At 37.6% G+C, this 23167-nt stretch overlaps 1 protein-coding gene across 47 annotated transcripts in view; it reads right to left on the reverse strand.

The window, feature by feature from the left end:
- The window catches only part of LOC308626456 (regulating synaptic membrane exocytosis protein 1-like), a gene marked incomplete at both ends in the record, with an annotated part of 216998 nt that overhangs the window by 61239 nt on the left and 132592 nt on the right, over window positions 1-23167 (reverse strand). For 23 of the 47 annotated variants that reach the window (XM_081251496.1, XM_081251513.1, XM_081251511.1 and 20 more), the window contains one exon: window positions 3745-3980. The exons of 18 other annotated variants lie outside the window; for them this stretch is intronic. In XM_081251496.1, the coding sequence (XP_081107622.1) occupies window positions 3745-3980 (236 nt within the window). The remainder of the gene's footprint in view (window positions 1-3744; window positions 3981-23167) is intronic. 6 more of the 47 variants (XM_081251514.1, XM_081251509.1, XM_081251541.1 and 3 more) reach the window with 1 other exon arrangement.

The raw sequence follows: 23167 nt of genomic DNA on the forward strand, positions 1-23167 counted from the left end.
AAACAAGATTTCTTAGAATGAGAATTCTGAATTTTCATGACTCTTCACAGGAGAGAGGACATATAATCATTGATAAAGAGGGAAACATCACTTGTAGTAGAAGGAATAGGGAGAAAAACCAGGGCATCCAGTGAAATAAAGAGCAGTGATAACTGAGGTTTGTCACCATTGGTCACTTGCTTTGGGAAGATCAAGAAGAATGAGAACACAGGTTACCAAATAAAAGGTACAATTATGATGTAGAAAGAGAAACGTAAACTCTTATACCTGGCAAGTTCAGAGGAGGACTTTCAGTCCAATCCACCCAATAAACAGGCAAGCTGAGCCCCAGAGAGCAAGTCAGAGTTTATTCCTTGAGTCACGTTGGGCTAGAATTATTTTGTTATCTTGGCTTTGTAATCCTTTTTGCTCCTGTACGTTGCAACCTAATCTTTGCAAGTGGGGTATTCCATGCACGTTACTAAGAATGCAACTTTTGGGAAGGTAGGTATTATTCGAAATTCAGCAATGCCTGTAACTGGAATAAAATTTAAACTAACAAAGAAAAGGGGCTGAGTGTTTCAATGACAATCATTTGAATCTATTACCTACAAAGCTGTGCCTCAGGTATAGTTCTTATGTTTAATTATTGCTGTGCTTTATTCTAAGAAAATGTAATTCTACTCAACCAGGGAAAGATAGAGAGGGAATTAACTATCAGGGAAAATGAGAAGAGACAGGCTGTGGAGGCTGGGGAAGAAGATAAGCCATCCCCGAACCTGCAGGAATCCCTGGCTCCCTAAAAGGACATCAAAGAGAATTTCCATATCATCCAAGTGATAAAGTAATCTGAAATCTGGTGGTGAAAGTCCATCCACACCCCACACTGGAAAGCATCATGTATTGCACGAACATTACAAACCAAGAAGCACCACCGTCAAAAACAAAACAAGTAAAAGAAATGAAAAACAACTCCTACTCCTAAGGAAGAAACCTGAGCCCAAGGAAGACACATGATTCCCCTTCACAATGAACAGCTCATCCTCATGAGATAGTGGAGAGGAATTACCACCAGAAATGCTGGCTAATCGAGGGCCATTCTAATCCTGTGATTTTCAGAGAGACAAACCTCTGTTTTGATAAACAGCTGTGTCCACTAGTTCAATTTTTGAATGGCTCAAAATTCCCTGTCTCTAATTTATTTGTCGCTTTGCCCAGTAGAAGGCATCATTTAAAATACATACCTTCCAGTCCCTTCAATAAGTGGTGCTGGGAAAACTGGACAGCTACATGTAAAAGAATGAAATTAGAACACTCCCTAACACCATACACAAAAATAAACTCAAAATAGATTAGAGACCTAAATGTAAGACCGGACACTATTAAACATAGGAAGAGGAAAACATAGGAAGAGGAAAACATAGGAAGAACACTCTTTGACATAAATCACAGCAAGATCTTTTTTGATCCATCTCCTAGAGTAATGGAAATAAAATGAAAAATAAACAAATGGGACCTAATGAAACTTAAAAGCTTTTGCAAAGCAAAGGAAACTACAAACAAGATGAAAAGGCAACCCTGAGAATGGGAGAAAATATTTGCAAACAAATCAACGGACAAAGGATTAATCTCCAAAATATATAAACAGCTCATGTAGCTCAATATTAAAAAACCAAACAACCCAATCCAAAAATGGGCAGAAGACCTAAAGAGACATTTCTCCAAAGAAGACATACAGATGGCCAAGAAGCATATGAAAAGGTGCTCAGCATCACTAATTATTAGAGAAATGCAAATGAAAATACAATGAGGTATCACCTCACACCAGTTAGAATGGGCATCATCAGAAAATCTACAAACAACAAATGCTGGAGAGGGTGTGGAGCAAAGGGAACCCTCTTGCACTATTGGTAGGAATGTAAATTGATACAGCCACTATGGAGAATAGTACAGAGGTTCCTTAAAAACTAAAAATAGAATTACCATATGACCAGCAATCCCACTACTGGGCATATACCCAGAGAAAACCATAATTCAAAAAGACACATGCACCCCAATATTCATTGCAGCACTATTCACAATAGCCAGGTCATGGAAGCAACCTAAATGCCCATTGACAGATGAACGGATAAAGAAGATATGGTATATATATATACAATGGAATATTACTCAGCCATAAAAAGGAATCAAATTGGGTCATTTGTAGAGATGTGGATGGATCTAGAGACTGTCATACACAGTGAAGTAAGTCAGAAAGAGAAAAACAAATATCGTATATTAATGCATATAAAAGATGAACAGGGGCTTCCCTGGTGGCGCAGTGGTTGGGAGTCTGCCTGCCAACGCAGGGGACACGGGTTTGAGCCCTGGTCTGGGAGGGTCCCACATGCCGCGGAGCGGGTGGCCCCGTGAGCCACAATTACTGAGCCTGCGCGTCTGGAGCCTGTGCTCTGCAACAAGAGAGGCCGCAATAGTGAGAGGCCCGCGCACCGCGATGAAGAGTGGCCCCCACTTGCCGCAACTAGAGAAAGCCCTCGCACAGAAACGAAGACCCAACACAGCGATAAATAAATGAATAAAATTTAAAAAAAAAAAAAAAAAAAAAAAAAAAAAAAAAAAAAAGATGAACAGGTTTGCAGGGCAGAAATAGAGACACAGATGTAGAGAACAAATGTACGGACACCAAGCGGGAAAGTGGTGGGGTGGTGGTGGTGGTGGGATGAACTGGGAGATTGGGATTGACATGTATACACTAATATGGATAAAATGGATGACTAATAAGAATCTGCTGTATAAAAAAATAAAATTGTAAAATTAAAAAAAAATGTACTTTCCAGGATGCCAAGTTAACTATAAAAAGGATTTCATGGAAGATTTTTAGCCTAATTAACTTTTGTGCAAGACTTTCACTCTTAAGGAACAATAAACGGAACTAAGATTATGGCAAGAGAAACAGGTGCTGACAATTTAAATCAGTTCAATATTTCACTTACCTTCAATTTTCCGTAGTGCTAAGCCTAGTAATGAATTATCTAACATGTATGATCAAATGTTATATAATTTTAGGCAGTTTTTTGTATTTGATAATACACAAATAATCATCCTCCCTTCTGTTTGATTCTTTCTACATACCTTGAGGATATAAAGCTTTTAAGATTTATAAGCAGTAGAAAATGTTTGAAACTCAAATTTGTATTGACATTATTCTTTGCATGAATCCACTGACCCATTTTTGTAAAGTAAAAATAACTGCTGGGTTTTTACTTGCATTGAAAATAGAACAGTCACAGTTCAATTATTACATTCACACAGCCCCCTGAAGACTGTATTTCGAGTTGCACAACTGACCTTCTTTTCTAAAACAATATGGAGATAGCCTAAATTAGAAGTAATTGTCTTATGGAACATTTTGAAAAGGAGAATCCTGTTGCTTTTCTTGTATTTCAATCAATTTGGTTCTTTAATATTTCTTTGCATTTCCTTGCATATTTGTAAACATGGCTTTATTATTTTTTTTTCACAAAATACCTGACCACTTCAGGGATTGACAAATGATACCTTTTTAGACAGCTGTACAGAAAAAAAAACCCAAAAAACACACACACACACACACACGGAACAGGTTTCCAGAAACAGAGAAACAAACGTTCTTTGTAAAGAAGAATCCATACACTGTACAATCCCATCCCAAGCCATAGCATGAAGGTCGACATTTGTCTCTCCAGCGAGAACTTGAGATGTGTAAGTTGAATTCACTTCACTCACCTGTTTGGCTTAGTTGGGATGTGCTTCTGCTCCTTCGAGTCACGATGGCAACCACTTTGGCACTCAGGCTGGACCTCCTTTTCTTCCCACCTGTTCCAACAGTGCCCACAGCCGTGTCCGACTGACTGCCATCATTATGCTCCAGTGTGTACATCTCTCCACTCATGCTCGTGCTCTTGGTGATGGCTCTTCCTGAAGTCCCCATCCGTCTGCCTTGCATTTTAGGGGTAAATGAACTATATTTACAAAGTAAAAACATATATGCATCCATAAATTACAGGTCAGCATAATCAAAACTTTCAATCTAACTTATTTTGAAATAATCCGGGCAAAATTTTAGAGGGAAAAAACGGCTGAGTAGTAGTTCTACAGCTATGAATATTCTAAGGTCACATCACCGCCCTCAGTATTTATTTACCAGATGAGCCTTGAAACGAGCATTTCAAGGCGGCATCATCTATAAGCTCTTTGAAGATAGTAAAAAGAATTGCAACCGAGGCTACAGACGGAGAGGTGTTACTGACCAATGTTATAAATAATTCCTCTGTTACTTTCAGAGAAAAGCTAAAATAATTCAATCAGTGAGAAAAGTTCATATACATTCCTGAGGAAAGAATATTGTTCAAAACGGATACTCTTAATTTGCCACGACACGGTTTAAAAAATGAAACCAGTGTTTGTTCTGGTTTCTCTTTGGGATTCCAGCTAAGAGGTGTCTCTTGCTATCCGAGGCTGAGTGAGTCTCGGAAATGCTGTTCAGGAGACAAGCCTTGCTTCTCCTTCCTCTTTCTTCACCCCCTCCTGCCCCATCGCCTCCACGTTAAGTTTCCTCTCATTTTCAACTTTCAACTCTCCGAACTCACAGGCTCTGGGTCCAGATGTTCCTGTTTTTGTTGTTCTTTTCTGCAAAACTTACTTGTCTATGTTCTGAGATTGCATCAGGTTATCTGAATAGATCATGGTACTTCTCTCCCAAATGAATAAATTACTGTTGAGAGTTTCAGGTACCGTAGAAGGTTGAGGGAAAATATCCTTTCTACTTGCCAAAGTACATGAGTGTCTGTGAGTCAGAGTTATAGGTAGGGCAGGCAACTGGGGAGGTGGCCAGGGAGGGTAGGATTCTTCCAGTCTTTTTAATTGCTCTGCATATGAAGTTATAGTGTCCATTTAAACTATCCCCTTTTTGGTCCAATAAAGACCTGTTTGATATCTCTGAAATGACCCTCTTAATTTTATGTGTCCTCAAAATATTTGCAAAAACTGGCTCACATGACCTTTACCACCATCTTGATTTTCTATATTTCTTCTTTGGAAAAATGAAATATATTACCGAATATAGCTTCTTTAAGTGATGACATTTCATACGCAAATCAGAATAAACCCTAATATGATTAGAAACAATACAACAGAAAGTCTTAGGATCACGCAACATGTTTGTGGCTATATACACAACGAGTGCTTCAGCAGAAAGGAAAATTGGTGCAGGGGCTCGGAATCCATGGAAAAGACAGGACTTTTTGGACCTTAGGATCCCTTCAGCGACAGTGAATGGAAACTGGGACCTGATTTGACAGGGATCATTTGGAATGTTTAATCCCTAGCTGCGTTTCTTGAATTGGTCCACATCAACATTCACCTGATGATAATAAGGTATTCATATTCTTTCAATTTATTCTAATCATCTTTTCATTAACTCAAAAGTTTTTAAAGCCATTTGCAAGCCTAGTAATCTTGCTATGCGTTTTATGCAGTCTCCTTTTCCAAACAGTAATGATGACAGTTTTACAGACGACCAATTCAACACTGATTCCTGTGGGGTTTATATTCGCAACTTTAGTGGACTTTCTTTCTGGATAAGTATGACGGTGAATTTCTTTCGTGTTCTCACCTATTCACTTGAATGTGTTTCCTAACTCTGCCACCCTCCTTAAGTCTACTCTTAGTACCTGCTTTTTCTACTATTTTACTAGCACAATTCTGCTGAAGGATATACAGAAATGACAGGATTTGGTCAGTTTCACCATCATAATATCCATCTTCAATCAAACACCTGCGAGTTTTTCATCTCCTTAGCACACTCACCACAGTGGTTATTGAAAACCTCTCTTCAGTGATCTTGTTTTTACCTTTACAGTAAAGTATGGATAAACTAACATGTACTGTTTTCTCCACATTATTCCCGTGAAAACAGAATTACATCACAACTCTCAATCTGTATTTTAAAAATCACTGCACACACAAAAAAACTATTGTGAAATTTCAGACAGTGTTGTTTAAGTGATAGAGAAGTTTGAAAGAACAGGGAAATGTTTTCTATAAAGTTCTACTATGAAAATGTATCCAAGATGAGCTAGGAAGATTCACAAACTTTTTCATGGATACTTAATTACAGCCATGAAATGTTCTACAATATCAACAAATAAAAATTCTGAAAAAAAATTAGAGAAATCTATACAGCAAATGATTACCATTTGCGGGGGTGAATTAAGAAGTTATGTTGGGCTTCCCTGGTGGCTCAGTGGTTGAGAATCTGCCTGCCAATGCAGGGGACACGGGTTTGAGCCCTGGTCTGGGAAGATCCCACATGCCGCAGAGCAACTAGGCCTGTGAGCCACAACTACTGAGCCTGCGGGCCGCAACAAGAAAGGCTGCGATAGTGAGAGGCCTGTGCACCGCGATAAAGAGTGGCTCCCGCTTGCCACAACTAGAGAAAGCCCTCGCACAGAAACGAAGACCCAACACCGCCAAAAATAAATAAATAAATTAATTAATTTAAAAAAAAAGAAAAAAAAGAAGCGTTAAAAAAAAGAAGTTATGTTAAAAAAAGTTTTGTGAATAAGGCACAATTTTTCTTCAAAAAATAAAATATTTTGTTTAGAAGCTCTAAAGTATTCTTATGTGATCTGAGGACAGTGCATAGCTTCCTGAAGAACCTAGAACACCATATTTTAAGTGGAATGTGTTAGGGCATTTTCCATTTTTCTGTTACCTGAGGGGAGAGGTTTGCAGGGGGGTCTAACCACCCAGATTAATTAAATCAATGTGAAGGTCACAGTCTTAGCACAAATCTACTTCTACTCTCCTATTTCTTAGCCTTCTATTTGTTCTGCTTCAATTGCCTGGAAGACTATTCCTGTCATTTAGATGTGCCTGAATCCTTCAAGATGCACTGTAAAGCTTTCTGCCTTATAAAGCTATTCAGGGTCTCTGTAGAGTCATGACTGCTGCCTCCCAGCCCTCGGATATATTTTGTATCAGTTACGTTAAGATTTGGATAGTTTCTATCAGCACACACCTTAAGCATCACTAATGTGTGTAGCACCCTCCCGTTGCTGTGAACTGATGAAGTTAAAAAAAGTGAATTCTCACTATACAAATAGACTGTGATATAACCCACCTTTAAAGACCAAACAAATGAAAAACCCACCTTTCTTCTTTGACACCCCCTCTCCTAGCTACTGACCTTTTGCTGAAGAACCTGAGTTGTTTGTACGTCCTCTCTTTCTATTCTCTTCCGGACTAAACAGAAGCGGGCTTTGCCCCTGCCGCTTCACCCAATAGCCTTTTCCTTTCATCACAGTCACCAATTATTCCATGTAGCAAAATCCTGTCGTTTCTCAGTGTTTACCCTCTTCACCTCTCAATACACCATGCATGTGACAAAGCGTTTGATTCTTTTGATCTTGAGATGCTTTATTCTCATAGATTTTCCCACCTAGTGCCTCCTGGCTGGACATTTATACTTTTCTTTTCTTTTTTTGCGGTACGCAGGTCTCTAACTGTTGTGGCCTCTCCCGTTGCAGAGCACAGGCTCCGGACGCGCAAGCTCAGCGGCCATGGCTCACGGGCCCAGCCGCTCCGCGGCATGTGGGATCTTCCCGGACTGGGGCATGAACCCGCGTCCCCTGCATCGGCAGGCGGACTCCCAACCATTGTGCCACCAGGGACACCCTGGACATTTATTCTTCATCACCACTAAACACTGGAGCTCTTCAACCCTCCCAACCCTGACCTCTATTCCCCACATGAGACCTGCTCCCTCGATGTGTCATCTGGTCCCAAGCTTTACATCCTTCTATGTGCTGCTGATTCCCAGGGCTTCTCTCCACCTTGGGTCAGCCCTCAACTCTAGATTTATGTACCTACTTGTGAACTGCTAAGGCTCTCAAAAATGTGTTCAACCCAAGGAAAAAACTACTCCTTCTCTAAACTTCCGTATCACATTAAAGACACTCCAATCACCCAGTTGCTCAGAGTAGTAACTGTCTCCTTTCTGTTAAGAAAACAAATATCTAAACTTGGAAATGAGATTAAGAAAAAAATTGCCTTACAGGTTAATGCCTTGTTTAAGGATTAACTAATAAGCTCTCTAAGGGCCTAAGGGCATTTGACTCTCTAGGGGAATGGAACATTTTTTGACTTACTATTTACTCTTATAATAATTATGGTCCAAAAATTTTATAACTCTGTAAAAGTTAGATGTTAACTTGAAGATAACTGATAAGGAGCAAATAACCACTACTTAGTAGTGAGGATAACCTCAAGGTTAGGGTTTTACTGATCTAGAGAACATTATCCAGTTTTTAATCGAACTGAATAATGTTTCAGCATTCCCTCTTTTTTCAATGACTATATGTCTATATGTACATCATCTTAGGAACCAGCTTGTCACCCTCTCAGTTTTCTCACTAATGAGTTAAAACTTTGACATTTCCTATCTGTTTTTCTAACAATTATGTTTTAATTTTGAGAATTATGTTTTGAGAGTGTTGGAGGTCCCGTCAAAATGCCCAGATGGCCTTCTGCTGGACCTCTGAGCAGGGTGCCCCATGAGGGCTCTGAGCCCAAGGATGCCTTTTCCTGACTCCTGGATTTAATATCAAGAGGCAAGAGAACATTACTTTCAGTCTCTGTTTTCTTTTTTTGACTCTGGTTTTGTTTTGTTTGCTGCTGGTTCTGGGTCTTGGTAAATCTGTCTCTTCTTCTGCTCTGTTTGTGATGGATAATACATTCCTCACCAGTAGCAACAACAATATGGAATCCGTCTACGGATGAAATCTGTTGGATGGCAGACCTCAGGGATGAACTGAGAGCTGGGTGATGGATGACAGAAAATCTTCTTTGTTTGGCTTTTTGCATGTCTGGTCATTGGCATGTTACAAAAGTTCACATCATTTAAGAAAATGTCTTGTCCATGATAAAGAACAGCCCTTTAAACTCTAGGGTTAGGTTTCTGAATCAATTTCTGTCTATGCCAAAGTTGATAAAACTGAAACTGCTAGTTCTCTTTGTTTAAAAAATAGTCTTTTCGGGACTTCCCTGGTGGCACAGTGGTTAAGAATCTGCCTGCCAATGCAGGGGACACAGGTTCAAGCCCTGGTCTGGGAAAATCCCACATGCTGTGGAGCAACTAAGCCCGTGCACCACAACTACTGAGGCTGCATGCCACAACTACTGAAGCCCGCACGCCTGGAGCCCGTGCTCCACAACCAGAGAAGCCACCACAATGAGAAGCCTGCGCACCACAGCGAAGAGTAGACCCTGCTCGCCGCAGCTAGAGAAAGCCCGCACGCAGCAACGAAGACCCAACACAGCCAAAAATAAAAATGAATAAAATAAATAAATTTATAAGAAAAGATAGTCTTTTCAATTGGTGAAAAAAATCTCTTACTTTCTCTGCACCCTAGGGATAGTGGTTTGGGCAGACAGATATTAACTGAACAGAGCTCCCGTTCTGATTGATCTATGTAGACCAATGAGCACTTACATAATTCTCGTACAGTTAACTAAAGAATTCCCAGAGAAGAAAAGAAACTGAACTTCTAATACTTTGAATATGCTTGTCTTTCAAGAAAAATCCATTTTCAAGAAATGGCTAACTCAAAAGAATTTTAATATAAGAATCTAAATCCACAATCAAAGTGAATCCTTTGAGATATCAAACTAGTTTGATAAATTTGGCCTAAAAAAGCTTTATGAAAACCACGATGAGAGGCCACTTCACATGCACAGGACAGCTACAGTAAAAAAGAGATGCCTACAAGTGCTGATGAGACTCTGAAAAAATTGGACCTTTCATACACTGCTGGTGGGAGTGTAAAATGATGTAGCTGCTTTGGAAAGAGTTTGGCAATTTAGTTAAACATAAACATAGTTAAATTAAACTAGAGTTGCCGTACTACTCAGTAATTCCATTCCTAGGTACATCCTCAACAGAATTGAAGATATATATCCATACAAACACTTACACAGGAAAGTTCAGATCAGCATTATTCATAACAGTTAAAAAGAGGAAACAACCCAAGTGCCCATCAACTGATGAATGGGGACAAAATGTGCTTCATCCATATGATAGAATATTATCACATATAAAAATGAATGATTCATGTTACAAACATGGATGAAGTTGAAAATATTATACTCCATGAAAAAAGCCAGACACCAAAGGCTACATACTGAATAATTCCATTTAAATAAAATATCAGATCCAGAGACAAATGTGGATTAGTGGTCACCAGGGGCTAGAGGAGGGGGGAGGGGCGTGATGCAAACAGTTATAGGTTTCTTTGGGGGAAGATAAAAATATTCTCAAATTACACAGCAGTGATGGTTGCACAACGAATTGTGAATATGCTAAAAACCACTGAACTGTACAATTGAACAGGGTGAATTTTATGGTATGTGAATTATAACTCAAATTTTTAAAAAACAGCATTATGTCTTATTCCAGATTTTATCAGTGTAGTATGTAATACAAGCACAAAATTTTATTTTATTGTTTAAGATTTAGGTTAGTTTTCTCATGAACAGACTAGTTAATCTAAAATTCCTATATTTTCTATATTGATTTTACTTATTGGATAAGCTAGCATTTCTTCCAGTAACATTTAAGATGTTACATTTTAATTCTACATTAAAATGTAGAATTACATAATAAATAAATTGACCTATAGTTCTGAAAAAACTCTGATATCAACAGTAATTAAGTTGGTTGGAGTGTCAGCTTAAACGTAATCCAAGTTATTAATTAGTTATACAGTGTATTTGCCTTTGGATGATGCAAAGCTTTATCTTCATTTTTGCAACTTATAGGATACTGTAGGTTGTAAGGATGTTTTATTTTTATTTAGTTAGTTATTTTTAAGTTTTTTAAATTGAAGTATAATCTGCACTGTTTCAGGTATACAGTAAAGTGATTCAGTTATACATATATATGTATATATATATTATTTTTCAGATTCTTTTCCATTATAGGTTATTACAAAATATTGAGTATAGTTCTGTGCTATACAGTAGGTCCTTGTTGTTTATCTATTTTATATATAGTAGTGTGTATATGTTAATCCCAAACTCCTAATTTATCTCTCCCCTGTCCTTTGCCCTTTGGTAACCATAAGTTTGTTTTCTAGGTCTGTGGGTCTATTTCTGTTTTGCAAATGTTTCATTTGTATCTTTTTTTTAGATTCCACATAGAAGTGATATCATGATATTTGCCTTTCTATGTTTGACTTACTTCACTTAGTATGATCATCTCTAGGTCCATCCATGTTGCTGCAAGTGGCATTATTTCATTCTTTTTTATGGCTGAGTGATATTCCATTGTGTATATATACCACATCTTCTTTACCCATTCATCTGTCTATGGATGGGCATTCAGGTTGCTTCCATGTCTTGGCTTCTGTAAATAGTCCTGCAATGAACACTGGGGTGCAGGTATCATTTTGAATTATGGTTTTCTCCAGATATATGCCCAGGAGTGGGACTGCTGGATCATATGGTAGTTCTATTTTTAGTTTTTTTAAGGAGCCTCCATACTGTTCTCCACAGTGGCTGCACCAGTTTACGTTCCCATCAACAGTGCAGGAGGGTTTCCTTTGCTCTACACCCTCTCCAGCATTTATTGTTTATAGATTTTAAAATGATGGCCATTCTGACCAGTGTGAGGAGGTACTTCATTGCAGCTTTGATTTGCATTTCTCTAACAATTAGCAAAGAATTATTGTGGAGCATCTTTTCATGTGCCTCTTGGACATCTGTATGCCTGTATGTCTTCTTTGGAGAAATGTATATTTAGGTCTTCTGCCCATTTTTTGTTTGGGTTGTTTGTAGGATGTTTTATTATGTCTGCTGTAACTTGTTAGGCTGCTTCATTGCTTGCCTCTGACAGATAGCCTGTTATGCTCAATTATCTACCTCCAGGTTTTCTCTACAAAATAGAAGCTTAGGTTAAAAGTTGCAATTAATATGGATGGTTCATTCTAAACTAGAAAAAACTGACAAAAATATGTGACATATTCAAGGTAGTAGATGTGTTTTTATTTATCAAAGGAAAAGAAGGAAATTGTTTCTTACAGTAAAATACCTGGAATATGAATGAGGAGAGTAAAAGACAAAACTTGGGTGAAAACATTAAATTGTCAAAGGTTTGAGGAAAAGTGAATTATTTACCTGGTTTATTGTAGTCTTAAACAGTAAATCTAAAGAGCAAAACAATAGAACTTTGACTATCTCTATTTGATGGAAATATTCATAATATAATAGGGAAGGTCTATGAGTCATTTACTGAAAAATATTACATTAATGCAAGATTAGAATTTAGTTTTCTGTTAAAATGAATAATTGATCTTAAATATTTAGCTGAGAACAAATTTTATTTAATCAGGGATGGCCAGCTTACCATTAAGGGACAAGAGTTGTACTTCATACATAGACTGCACACCTACAAAGGCTGCACAGAGAACCGGTCTAGTATTTGTTCCATGACTTACAGGGTCCTGGGACTACAGGTAATGAAGAAGGTCATATCCTGAACTTTAGCAGAATCTGGGGGACCTCATACTGGTAGGTACTGCAAGGAAAGCCTGGTGGTAATATTGCTTTGGCCCAATAATAAATTACACATATGACTTGGTGTGATGAAACTCACCATAATATGGCAAAGGTGGGAGGATAATCTCTATGCACTGAATCAAATCAATTATGTCATCAGTATCAAGATATAGCATTATTTTATGGATTTTTAAGAAAGAAAAATGCTGCTAATTAAACCATGTCATGCCATCAATTGTAAAATACATACGATTTTCATATATGATAAAGTACAGACCAGTGTGCATTGTAGAATCAATGAAATGATGGTAATAGACAATGTAGAAACTCATTTCAAACAAGAATTTTTTTTGAAGATTGATAAAATAAAATTGAAACATCATGAGCTCATGTTCCCTAAAATAGACAAAAAAGACTCTGTATTACCCATAGACAGGCAAGGGATCAATCATATAAGCAATCAAATCTGCACCTTTAGTTGCCAAATTTTGATTCCCTATTCTAATGTAAGGTGGCTGGCATGAAATTTTGGAATAGAATGAAAAAATACGGGCCTGAAATATCTTCTCATCTTCAGAAAGTAAGGATGCTTTCAGGAAAGGCCTAGGAGGTACTATGTAAAAATGATTCCCACTCTTAAATTAAGGACAAAATTTAGCTTAAAAACAATTATAATCAATTTCTATATCTTCAACACACCAAAAGAACATAGAAGCCTATAATGATTCCACAGTAAGCCTAAAAAGGGACAAGTAATTTAAGGTGCATTAAAAGATGGTTGTAATACACATAAATTCACTACACTGTTTACAAAAAATGTTAGAAGTCAACTCAAATTATTTGAGTCCTACACTTTAGTTTGGATCAATACACAAGTTACTAATCACAAATGGTCAATACAAAAGGAACCTGCTGATCAAGAGACCATCCCTAGGAATCTAGCTCATAATTTCCAGGAGTTAAAATTCTGGACCTGTTGACTGATAACCAAGATGGCATCAAATTTCCTAAGCATGTCTAGTGGACCTATTTTGATAGCAGGTATCACTTAGAACCAAGGGGAGGCACTCGAGTTAGACCACTATTTACATTTGATCCCTTCAAATAGCCAGACCTTCAGAAGTAGTTGTCCCTGTGTAATTATTGAATTTCACCTACACATGAGCTATAAGTACTTTTCATATTGAGGACTTACATATTGTTAATTTATTCCTACTTATTTAGTTTATTTCTAATTCATTTACCTACTTAGTTTAATTAGGCATTAGATTTATTCCTAGGTATTTCATGTTTCTGATTATATTGTATTGATGTATTTTATAAATTTCATGTCCTAATGTTTGTTGCTGGTACATAAAAATACAACTGATTTTTATATACTGACCTTGCATCTAGTGAATGCTAAATTCGTTTATTAATTCTAATAATTTTGTGGCAGATTCTTTTGAGTTTTTTATATGTGCAATCATATAGACTGTGAATAATGACAGTTTACATTCTTCATTTATAATCTTTATTGATTTTATTTATTTTTCTTTGCTATATTGCCACACTGCCAGGTCCAACATTGGCTAGGACCATCCAAATAATGTTGAGCAGAGGTTGTGAAAGTGGCTTCAGTGAACTCAGGGGAAAGTGTTCAGTATTTCCCTATGAAGTATGATGCTTGTTGTAAGGTTAGGGTAGATTACCTTTATCATTTTAAGAAAATTCTCTTTTTAGTTCACTAACATATTTTATCATATATGTGTAATGAACTTTATTAAAAATTTTTCTCTGTCTACTGTGATGATGAGAGGATCAGAGGATTTCTTTCTTTCCTTCTACAGTGAATTACATAGAGATAATGCTAAGGCAGTCTCTCACTTACAGGACAAAACTGTTGTCTTCATAATGTATTCTCATTCTCTCTCTCAAAATTTCTCTGTCTCATAGAGATGGCTAGAGACAGACAGACTGACAGATAGATCACCCTGTGACACATACGGGAAGCCTCCCTTTAACCAGACACTGCAGGCAACACTGGCCTGCAGTGCCCGAGATCATATTCAGCCTGGCTGGGTCCCAACCCACAGGGGGTCTCCAGGAAGGTCCCACCAAGGTTGAACAGACCCCCGATGTTCAAAAATGTCCCAAAATCCCACAGATGGAATTTTACAAAGTGATCTCTTTCTCTATCTGGATTCAATTGGTAAAATTTTGCTTGAGGTCTTTTGTCTAATTTAATAAGAGATTTTGGCCTATAATTTTCCTGTCTTCTCCTTATCAAATTTATCAAGTAGAGGTTTGACTCACAGAGAGAGTTTGGAAGTATTTCTCCTCTTTACTCTCTGGAAATATCGGGTAAGACTAAGAGCATTTATTCTTTAAATTTTTGGAACAACTTACCAGTGAATCCATCTGGGTCGGCAGTTTTCCTTGTGGGGAGGTTTAAAACAATTATAGGGTCATCTTTAATCATAGATATAGGACTCCTCCGTGTTTTTATTCCTTCTTATGTTAGTTTTAGTAAGCTGTGCTTTTCAAGGAATTTGTAAATTTCATCTAAGTCAGGGTTAGGTACATTTATTTTGTAAAGTATCAAATAGTAAATATTTTAGGCTTTGTGGGCCAAACAGTCTCACCTTTGTTATTGTAGTGGGAAAAGAGCCACAGAGGATATATAAACAAATGGGCACAGATGTGTCCCAATAAAACTTTATTCACAAAAACAGATTTGGCCTGTTGGTCCGTTTGCTGACTTGATATCAGGTATAAAACTTATCTGCATAAAATTGTTCATATCATTTAAATATTTGGTCACCTGCACTGATATCTCCTGTTTTCATTCCATGATATTGGTAATAAGCATTTAGTCCATTTACATTTGAGGCAATTACTGATACGGCCAGAGTTAAGTCGACTATTGGCTGTTTATTTTTAACGATCACATCCTTTTGTCCTTTCACCTCTCCTTTTTACCTAGCTAGATTAGTTAGGCATATTTTCCTCCACTATTAGGATCTGAGTTGTGTGTTCTTCTAGTATTTGTTAGTGGGTACTCTCAAGATTAAAGTATTCCCCTTATCAGAATTTTCCTTAAGTTAGAAATGTTACTACTTTTAGAATAATGCACGAACTTGATTCCTTTACTTGCAGCTTGATTCCTTTACTCCCCTCCCACCTTTCACATGGGTATTTTATAGGTGTTACTTGTACACGTCTTAACTACCACTGGGTACTGTTGTCGTTACTATTATTATTACTAACTTTCCCTGGTTGTTGTTTTTGTTACTGTTATGATTACTAACTCTCTGGTTGTTATTGTTGTTACTATTATTATTACTATCTCTCCTCGTATGTTGTTGTTGTTACTGTTATTATTACTAACTCTCCCCAGTATGTTGTTGTTGTTGCTGTTATGATTACTAACTAACTCTCCCTACTTCTTCCTCCAGCTTAGAGCTTCCAACTGGGGACATTTTCTCCCACCATGAAGAGCAGGTCCGCTGGTGATGAGTTCTTAGCTGTTTCATTCATGTATCCGTGCACTGTCTGAAGGTTATTTTTGCTGGTAACATGTACTAAGTATAAACACGGGGTTGGATGTTTTTATTTTTTCTTGCGGCATTCTTTCCTTTGGTCATTCCATTGGTTTGGGGCTTTCATAACATATGTTGAAATTTTAGCCAAAATCTTAGTGCTGCTTCTCTGAAGATAATCTCTTTTTTTTTTTTTTTTTTGCGGTACGTGGGCCTCTCACTGCTGTGGCCTCTCCCGCTGCGGAGCACAGGCTCCGGACGCGCAGGCTCAGCGGCCATGGCTTACGGGCCCAGCCGCTCCGTGGCATGTGGGATCCTCCCGGACCGGGGCACGAACCCGTGTCCCCTGCATCGGCAGGCGGTCTCTCAACCACTGCACCACCAGGGAGGCCCAATAATCTCTTTTTCCCCCCCTAGGATTCTTTTAAGAAAAGTTTTTTTCCTTAGTTTTCAGTACTCTGATCATGATATTGCTAGATTTATTTTTCTCTTCATATATTTTTGGAATTTGAAAGGTCGTTGGATTTATAAAGTTGGAAAGTTCTCAGCCAGCCCTTCAGGATTCAAGTATTGTTTCTGCACTTCCTCTCCTTCTGGGACTCAGTTACACACTCAGACCTTCCCACCACATCTCACATCTGTCCTGTTCTCCTGAAACTTCTCTTCTTTCTCTTGTGTCCATTTATATACTTTCCACTGATCAGCTCACTCATTCTCTGTTCTGCTGTTTCTAATATGCCATTAATTAATTAATTAAACCCACTATTTAAATGTGTTGTTAGTGTTTTTATTTTTATTTTTTTGTTATTTTTTAGTTTTAGAATTATTGCTCAATTTATAAAAATGGATTCCAGGTCTCTGCTGAAAGCATCCATTCTCCTTTTTTTGCTAGAACATATTAATCTTGGATATTTTAAGGTCCCTCTTTGATAACTCTATTGTTAGTTTTTAGTTGGTTGGTCCTCTTTCTATTAATTTAAAAGTTTTAGCTTGCCTTGTAAATTTAAATTAGACATTGTGGGTGAAAACCTACCTACAGAGGCTCTGGATGATATTATTTTCCTCCAACAAGGGTGAAACTGCTTTTGGTTGGCAGAGAGAATTAATCCGGTTCCTGTTCAGAGCTGGGCTTGAAGGTCTGCCCTTACTCATAGTGTGTGACGCTTATTCCCAGTTTGGTCCTTCTGGAATTTGTCCAGGACACCAAGGTGTTTCCCACGCACTTGAAGTGGATGGACCTCTCCCAGCACCCGGCAGCTGCTGGAAGCTCTGCTCAGAAGTTCGGCTTCCAGCTGCTGCTGTTTGGTTAATTTCTCGGTTAATTTCTGTGCATGCACAGCTCAGCAGTCAACAAATTAGGGGAATCTGTAGCAAATGTTGGGACCCTCCACTCACAGTTTCCAGCTTCTTTGTCAGTTCCTGAACAGTGACATCTGTCTCCTCAGCCCGGGAAGATGCTGCTTTTTGCTTTGCTCCAGTATCTGTGTCACCGGGTTGAAAAGTTCCTCCATAGAAAAATGGGTACATGTGGCATCACTTTGTGTTCTTTCCGTCTTTCAAGGGTTGCAATTCCTCCAGTTTCTTTGTCTGCTATGTTGCTTCCAAGCGCCGCCAAATAGTTTTTCATTGGTTTGTTTTTTCTTGTTTAGCTTTTGTAGGTTTACAGGTGGGACCGTCCATCTGATACAAGCCATCCTGTCACACCTACAGCTGGAAAGCCTGTGTCATCTTATGGCTTATTTTCAGATAAGATTAAAATCATCCAGACCAGTGATGTTATCCAAATCTCCACATGATTAGTAATGAAGATGTATGTTATGATTGTGCTATAGCAATTTATTCCTCTGCAAACTACACTGAGTAGTGTTTTCCAAATTGATTCCTATTTACAGCTCCCAGACAGCCTGGCAGACCAGTGAGGCTTCTCCTCTGAGCAGATGTCAGCTGCTCCTCTGAGGTATGAAACACTGTTTCAGGATGTCCCAGGTCTAGAGCTTTCCCTAGTTCTCACAGATCCTAGGTGCACATTTTTGATTGGGCTTTTTAAGGCTGTGCCATTTACTTTGGAGAACTCTACATTATATTCAGTAGCTGAATAAGTCAGTGTCTACTCTTGGTATTTCTCCTCATTTTAGTCCAGATTTCACTGAATTTGAAGGCTTTTTTCTATAGTTTATAATTTAAGGATGTAGTTGTCTCCTAGTTTCATAGTAGATGAAATTTTCAGTCTTTTTCTTGCAAAATTTGGGTAATTTTCAGTTGGCAACTAGAGAGGAATAAAAACAACTGTCCTCTGTAATCTTCAGTCTGTGATCATGAGTTCTATGTAGGAAGTAAAATCAATACAATTGATGACTGATTTGAACACAAATTCTCAATGTGAGTAATAAGCTTCCAAAGGTGATCATTGGCTCTTTGTGGAGGTTAGATGGATAAAAAGATCTGTTAATACTATGGTTGTGGTCCTCTAAGGGGCCACAGTGTACAAACACAGAGTACCTGTGAGGTTAAAATGTCCTGTGGGGAGGGCTTTAGGGAAAGAGCATCCAAAAGTCTCCTTGGGGGTTGATAATGGTACAAAGATTGAGAAACAAAGCATTAGGAGGAGGATTGGGGAGAGTTAAAACTAGGGCAGCTTCCAGCTTTTGACTTGGGAACTAAGTGGATAATGGGGTAGAAAAAATGTAATTACTCTGTTTAAATATTAAATAAGCCAATAATTTGTTTATTATGTATTCTAAGAAATGTTTAGGGACCTTAGTGTTTAGGGACCTTAGGGACCAAATGATGAGTGAAACATATATCCATGCATTTCCAGTCTACCATAAATTCAGTTAAATATATATGCGTACACACACACACACACACACACGGTTCAACAAAAGCTGGTGTACAATATTCAGTAAATAGTGAAACATTAGAAAGTCATCTCTCAAAAGGGAACCCTCCTATATTGTTGGTAGGAATGTAAACTGGTGCAGCCACTATGGAGAACAGTATGGAGGTTCCTCAAAAAACTAAAGTAGAATTACCATATGACACAGCAATCCCATTCCTGGCCATATGTCTGGGGAAAACCATAATTCGAAAAGATACACGCACTCCAATGTTCACGGCAGCACTATTTACAATAGCCAAGACATGGAAGCAACCTAAATGTCTATCAACAGAGGAATGGATAAAGAAGACGTGATAAATATATACAATGGAGTATTACTCAAAAAAAGGAACGAAATTGTGCCATTTGCAGCAACATGGATGCAACTAGATATTATCATACTAAGTGAAGTAAGTAAGACAGAGAAAGACAAATATCATATGGTATCACTTATATATGGAATCTAAAAAATGATACAAACAAACTTATTTACAAAATAGAAATAGACTTACAGACATAGAAAACAAACTTATGGTTACCAAAGGGGAAAGGGGGTGGGGGAGGGATATATTAGGAGTTTGAGATTAATATATACACACTACTATATGTAAAATAGATAACCAACAAGGACCTACTGTATAGCACAGGGAACTATACTGAATATCTTGTAATAACCTATAATGGAAAAGAATCTGAAAAGAATATATATATATATATATATATATATATATATATATATATATATATATACAACTGAATCACTTTGCTGTACACTTGACACACTGCAAGTCAACTATACTTCAGTAAAACATATATAAAAAATCTCTCATATTATTTCTGAACCATAAAATAGTATAAATGAGTCACAAAATTATAAATTCATAAAGCTGAAGACAGACACACACAAGTGATTTCTTGATGTAACTGTTGTTTTAGTTTACAAAGGAGCAAAGAAGACCACTAATTATGTTGGATGATTCAGATAACTTAGAAAACATTTCCACAAATTATAGGAAACTAGCATATAAGGCTTTTTGAGAATCCTTCAAAGTCTAGGGTTTTTGATTTACTGCACTGGGTATGTACTATATATTAATTCAGCGAGTGTTGATTTATACAAATTTGGTTATTGTGTCTATGCTTTAAGATGGCCTAGGTGAAATCAATGTAATCATATTTAAAAATGAGTAGAGTACTGTAGCTCTAAATGATTATTTTCTTAAAATAATGATAAAGTAAAAAAGCCTTTAAAGTTTTTACCATATTGTTTTAAATGTAACAGTTGCCAAGAGTAGCAGCTACAAGTCTGTTAGCTATGCATGCTGAAGCAATGAGTTTGAAAATAAAATATATTCCTTTGGATAGTTTGTATCATACTGTGTAAAGCTAACGTGCTACAAAGCAATCCCAAGTACTTCTACTTCATACATCAAGTGTATGATTCATAAACAAAGTATACAGTAGGAAAATAGACCAACTAAGCTCAATACAGACCAAAGAGTTTGCAAGTTTTCCTCTTCTTTGAAATTGAGGTTTTTTTCTTAATGTATTATACCGAAGACTTGCAACACAATACACAAACCATTAGCCAAATTATGGTATTATCTGAATTCAAAATACTTAATAGCTAAAGAATTAGTACCAGATCTCGTATTTTCATTGTTTTCCTCCAAATCATAGCACCAGAATTTATTGTGCCACATTTGGTTTACAATATGCTTTTAAGGCAGCAATACTTCCTCTTTATTTTTTAATAATATATTTCATAGGTCTTGAATTAATAAAACAAATACTAGTAAAACTGCTCTCGTGGAAGGATAAAGCCCTGAGCCCTGCTATCTAAGTCTCCTCCTCACCCTTTAGTTCTTCCCCCGTTTCAAACATGTACATGGCAATCTGCAGACAGTCATGTTCCTTAGAACACCAACAGTCCAAGGGCATGACTCCAAAAACCTCCGCGTTAATGCAATGGAACTTCTCCGGGCCAGCACATATTCATCCAGCTCATCATAAATCACAACCAAGTGGAAAAATTAAACATTAACAATCAAAATCTAGATTTTGAAAGGTGTTGTGTCATACCCTAGGTAGTCATCTGGCCTGTGAGACATGTACGGAGAACTTTTAAAAGTACAAAGTAACTCATTTAATCCTTCGCACCTCGTATGCAGTAACTGAGTTATAATCATACAGCATAACTACCCTTCCAGAGCATCTGATATACACTATCGTTTTATGCTCACACAGTCCTGTGAGGCAGGAGTGGCAGGTATGATTCTCATTTCTCAGATGACTATACACATAATTATATACATATATAAAGATTCACTTAAAACCACAGAGCTAGGGATCATGTCTGGTTTGTTCTGCACCATACAGTAGGTATCAACTATCCTACCTCCATATAATAGGCATCCAATAAATGACTGGTGTGAATGGGTGAATGAGTGAATGAATAACTAAATAGGAAAATAAATTAAGTTCTACAGAAGCTGTGTACTTGGTGAAGGTCTCAGTATTGGTTAGTGATAGTATCAAAGCAGATATCGATAGATAGACTGATAGCTAGATATACAGATAGATGATAGAGAGACAGATAGATAGATAATACCTAGATGATAGATAGATATAGATAGATGATAGATGACAGATATATATATATATAGATGATAGATAGGTGATAGATAGATAGATAGATGATAGATACTGGCAGCATATATTTTCAGTTCTTTATTTACTTCTGCATATATAATCTATTTCCTACTTTATTTCCTACTAACTAATCATATAAATATTCCCTTTTCCACACCCTCTTGCACCCCTCAACTTCCTCACACTTGATCTGGTTATGTTCCCCAATGTCCTTTTTCGTATCTGAGATTCACGCCTGACCACTTTCTGGAACTAGAAACTTAACTCACATAAAAGATATAACTAACTACAGACTAAACTAATGCTGTAAGTGTGATACTACAACTAAATCACTTTTATTATTTAATATGTGGGAAACATATCACTAAAATTAGACATTTAGCATGTATTTTGTATCACTAAAGTAAATGTAAACAGTAAGAGTCTTTTATAGCTTTATCTTTTATACGTTTTGATAAAATCAAATCAAGAATTCATGCACAGATACAGAAACATATTATGGGCAGATTTAGTTAAAAGTTTTAGAAGGAAATAATACCTGACAGTGTTTTGAAAATAAGGGTAAATCTCTTTGCAGTGATTTGATAGAGAATGACCTATCAGAGTTCCCTTCCGAATCCTGGTTTCATAATGACATGGTAGGTCCTGTGGGCACGTTTCCATCCACACTGAGCACAGCCTGACACTAGAGGGTCCGTCAACCCTGTCCCACTCTAAAGGGGGCAACAATGAAGATGCAGGATGACAGAGGCAGCCAAAGGCCGTAGAGAACTCTGCCCAGAAGAGTAATCTTTCCTAAGGGTCTGTAAAACACAGCCTTTCAGAGAATTCTTGAATCTGGATAAGGCCTCCTCCTCAGGATTGTTCTCAGTTGTCATACATAACACCTCTTTATACACGTCTACTCCGATCATAAACATATAAGAGCTAGATGACCTGCCGTCCCCATTGGCTTCCCGTTCCCGTTACCAGCAAGGTTTTCTCCACCCCTTAAGTTTGCACTTCAGACCGAGGATCTCAGTGGCTGTTACCAGGCTTCTTTCCTGGGTTACACGGCATGCAGCTGACAAAGGGCTGGGCAGCCTCGATTGGCTGGGCTCTGGATGGAATGAAGTCTACGTGATCTCTCACGGCAGTCAGGCGTTTGGAGCGGGGAAGGCTCACCTCAGTATTTCCTAGAGCCTATGAAAACAACTGGACATCTGCACAAACTCACACACTTACATCTGGGGTTTCTCAGCATCACTCACTAAAGAATAGGGACCTCAGAGGGAGGAGGACTATTGGACAAAACCCTTCCAAAGAGCCAAAGCTCTAGCATTTGTCAGACTTTGCATCTGTCCATATGGCTGTTGGGATGGGAAACTTTCTAAATATGACCTGGGCTTCACAGGTCTTATCACTGAAGTCATTTTAGCACTGAATTTACTTTTTTTATTTCTGCCTTTAAAAACTTCACTAGTTTTAAAAGATAGGTGTGCAGAGTGAAAAAGAAAAATAACAACAAATCTATGAGCTTTAAAATAAGAAAGACCTAGATTCT

The sequence above is a fragment of the Mesoplodon bidens genome (genome assembly GCF_964165515.1).
Source record: "Mesoplodon bidens genome assembly, chromosome: 12".
Taxonomy (NCBI): domain Eukaryota; kingdom Metazoa; phylum Chordata; class Mammalia; order Artiodactyla; family Ziphiidae; genus Mesoplodon; species Mesoplodon bidens.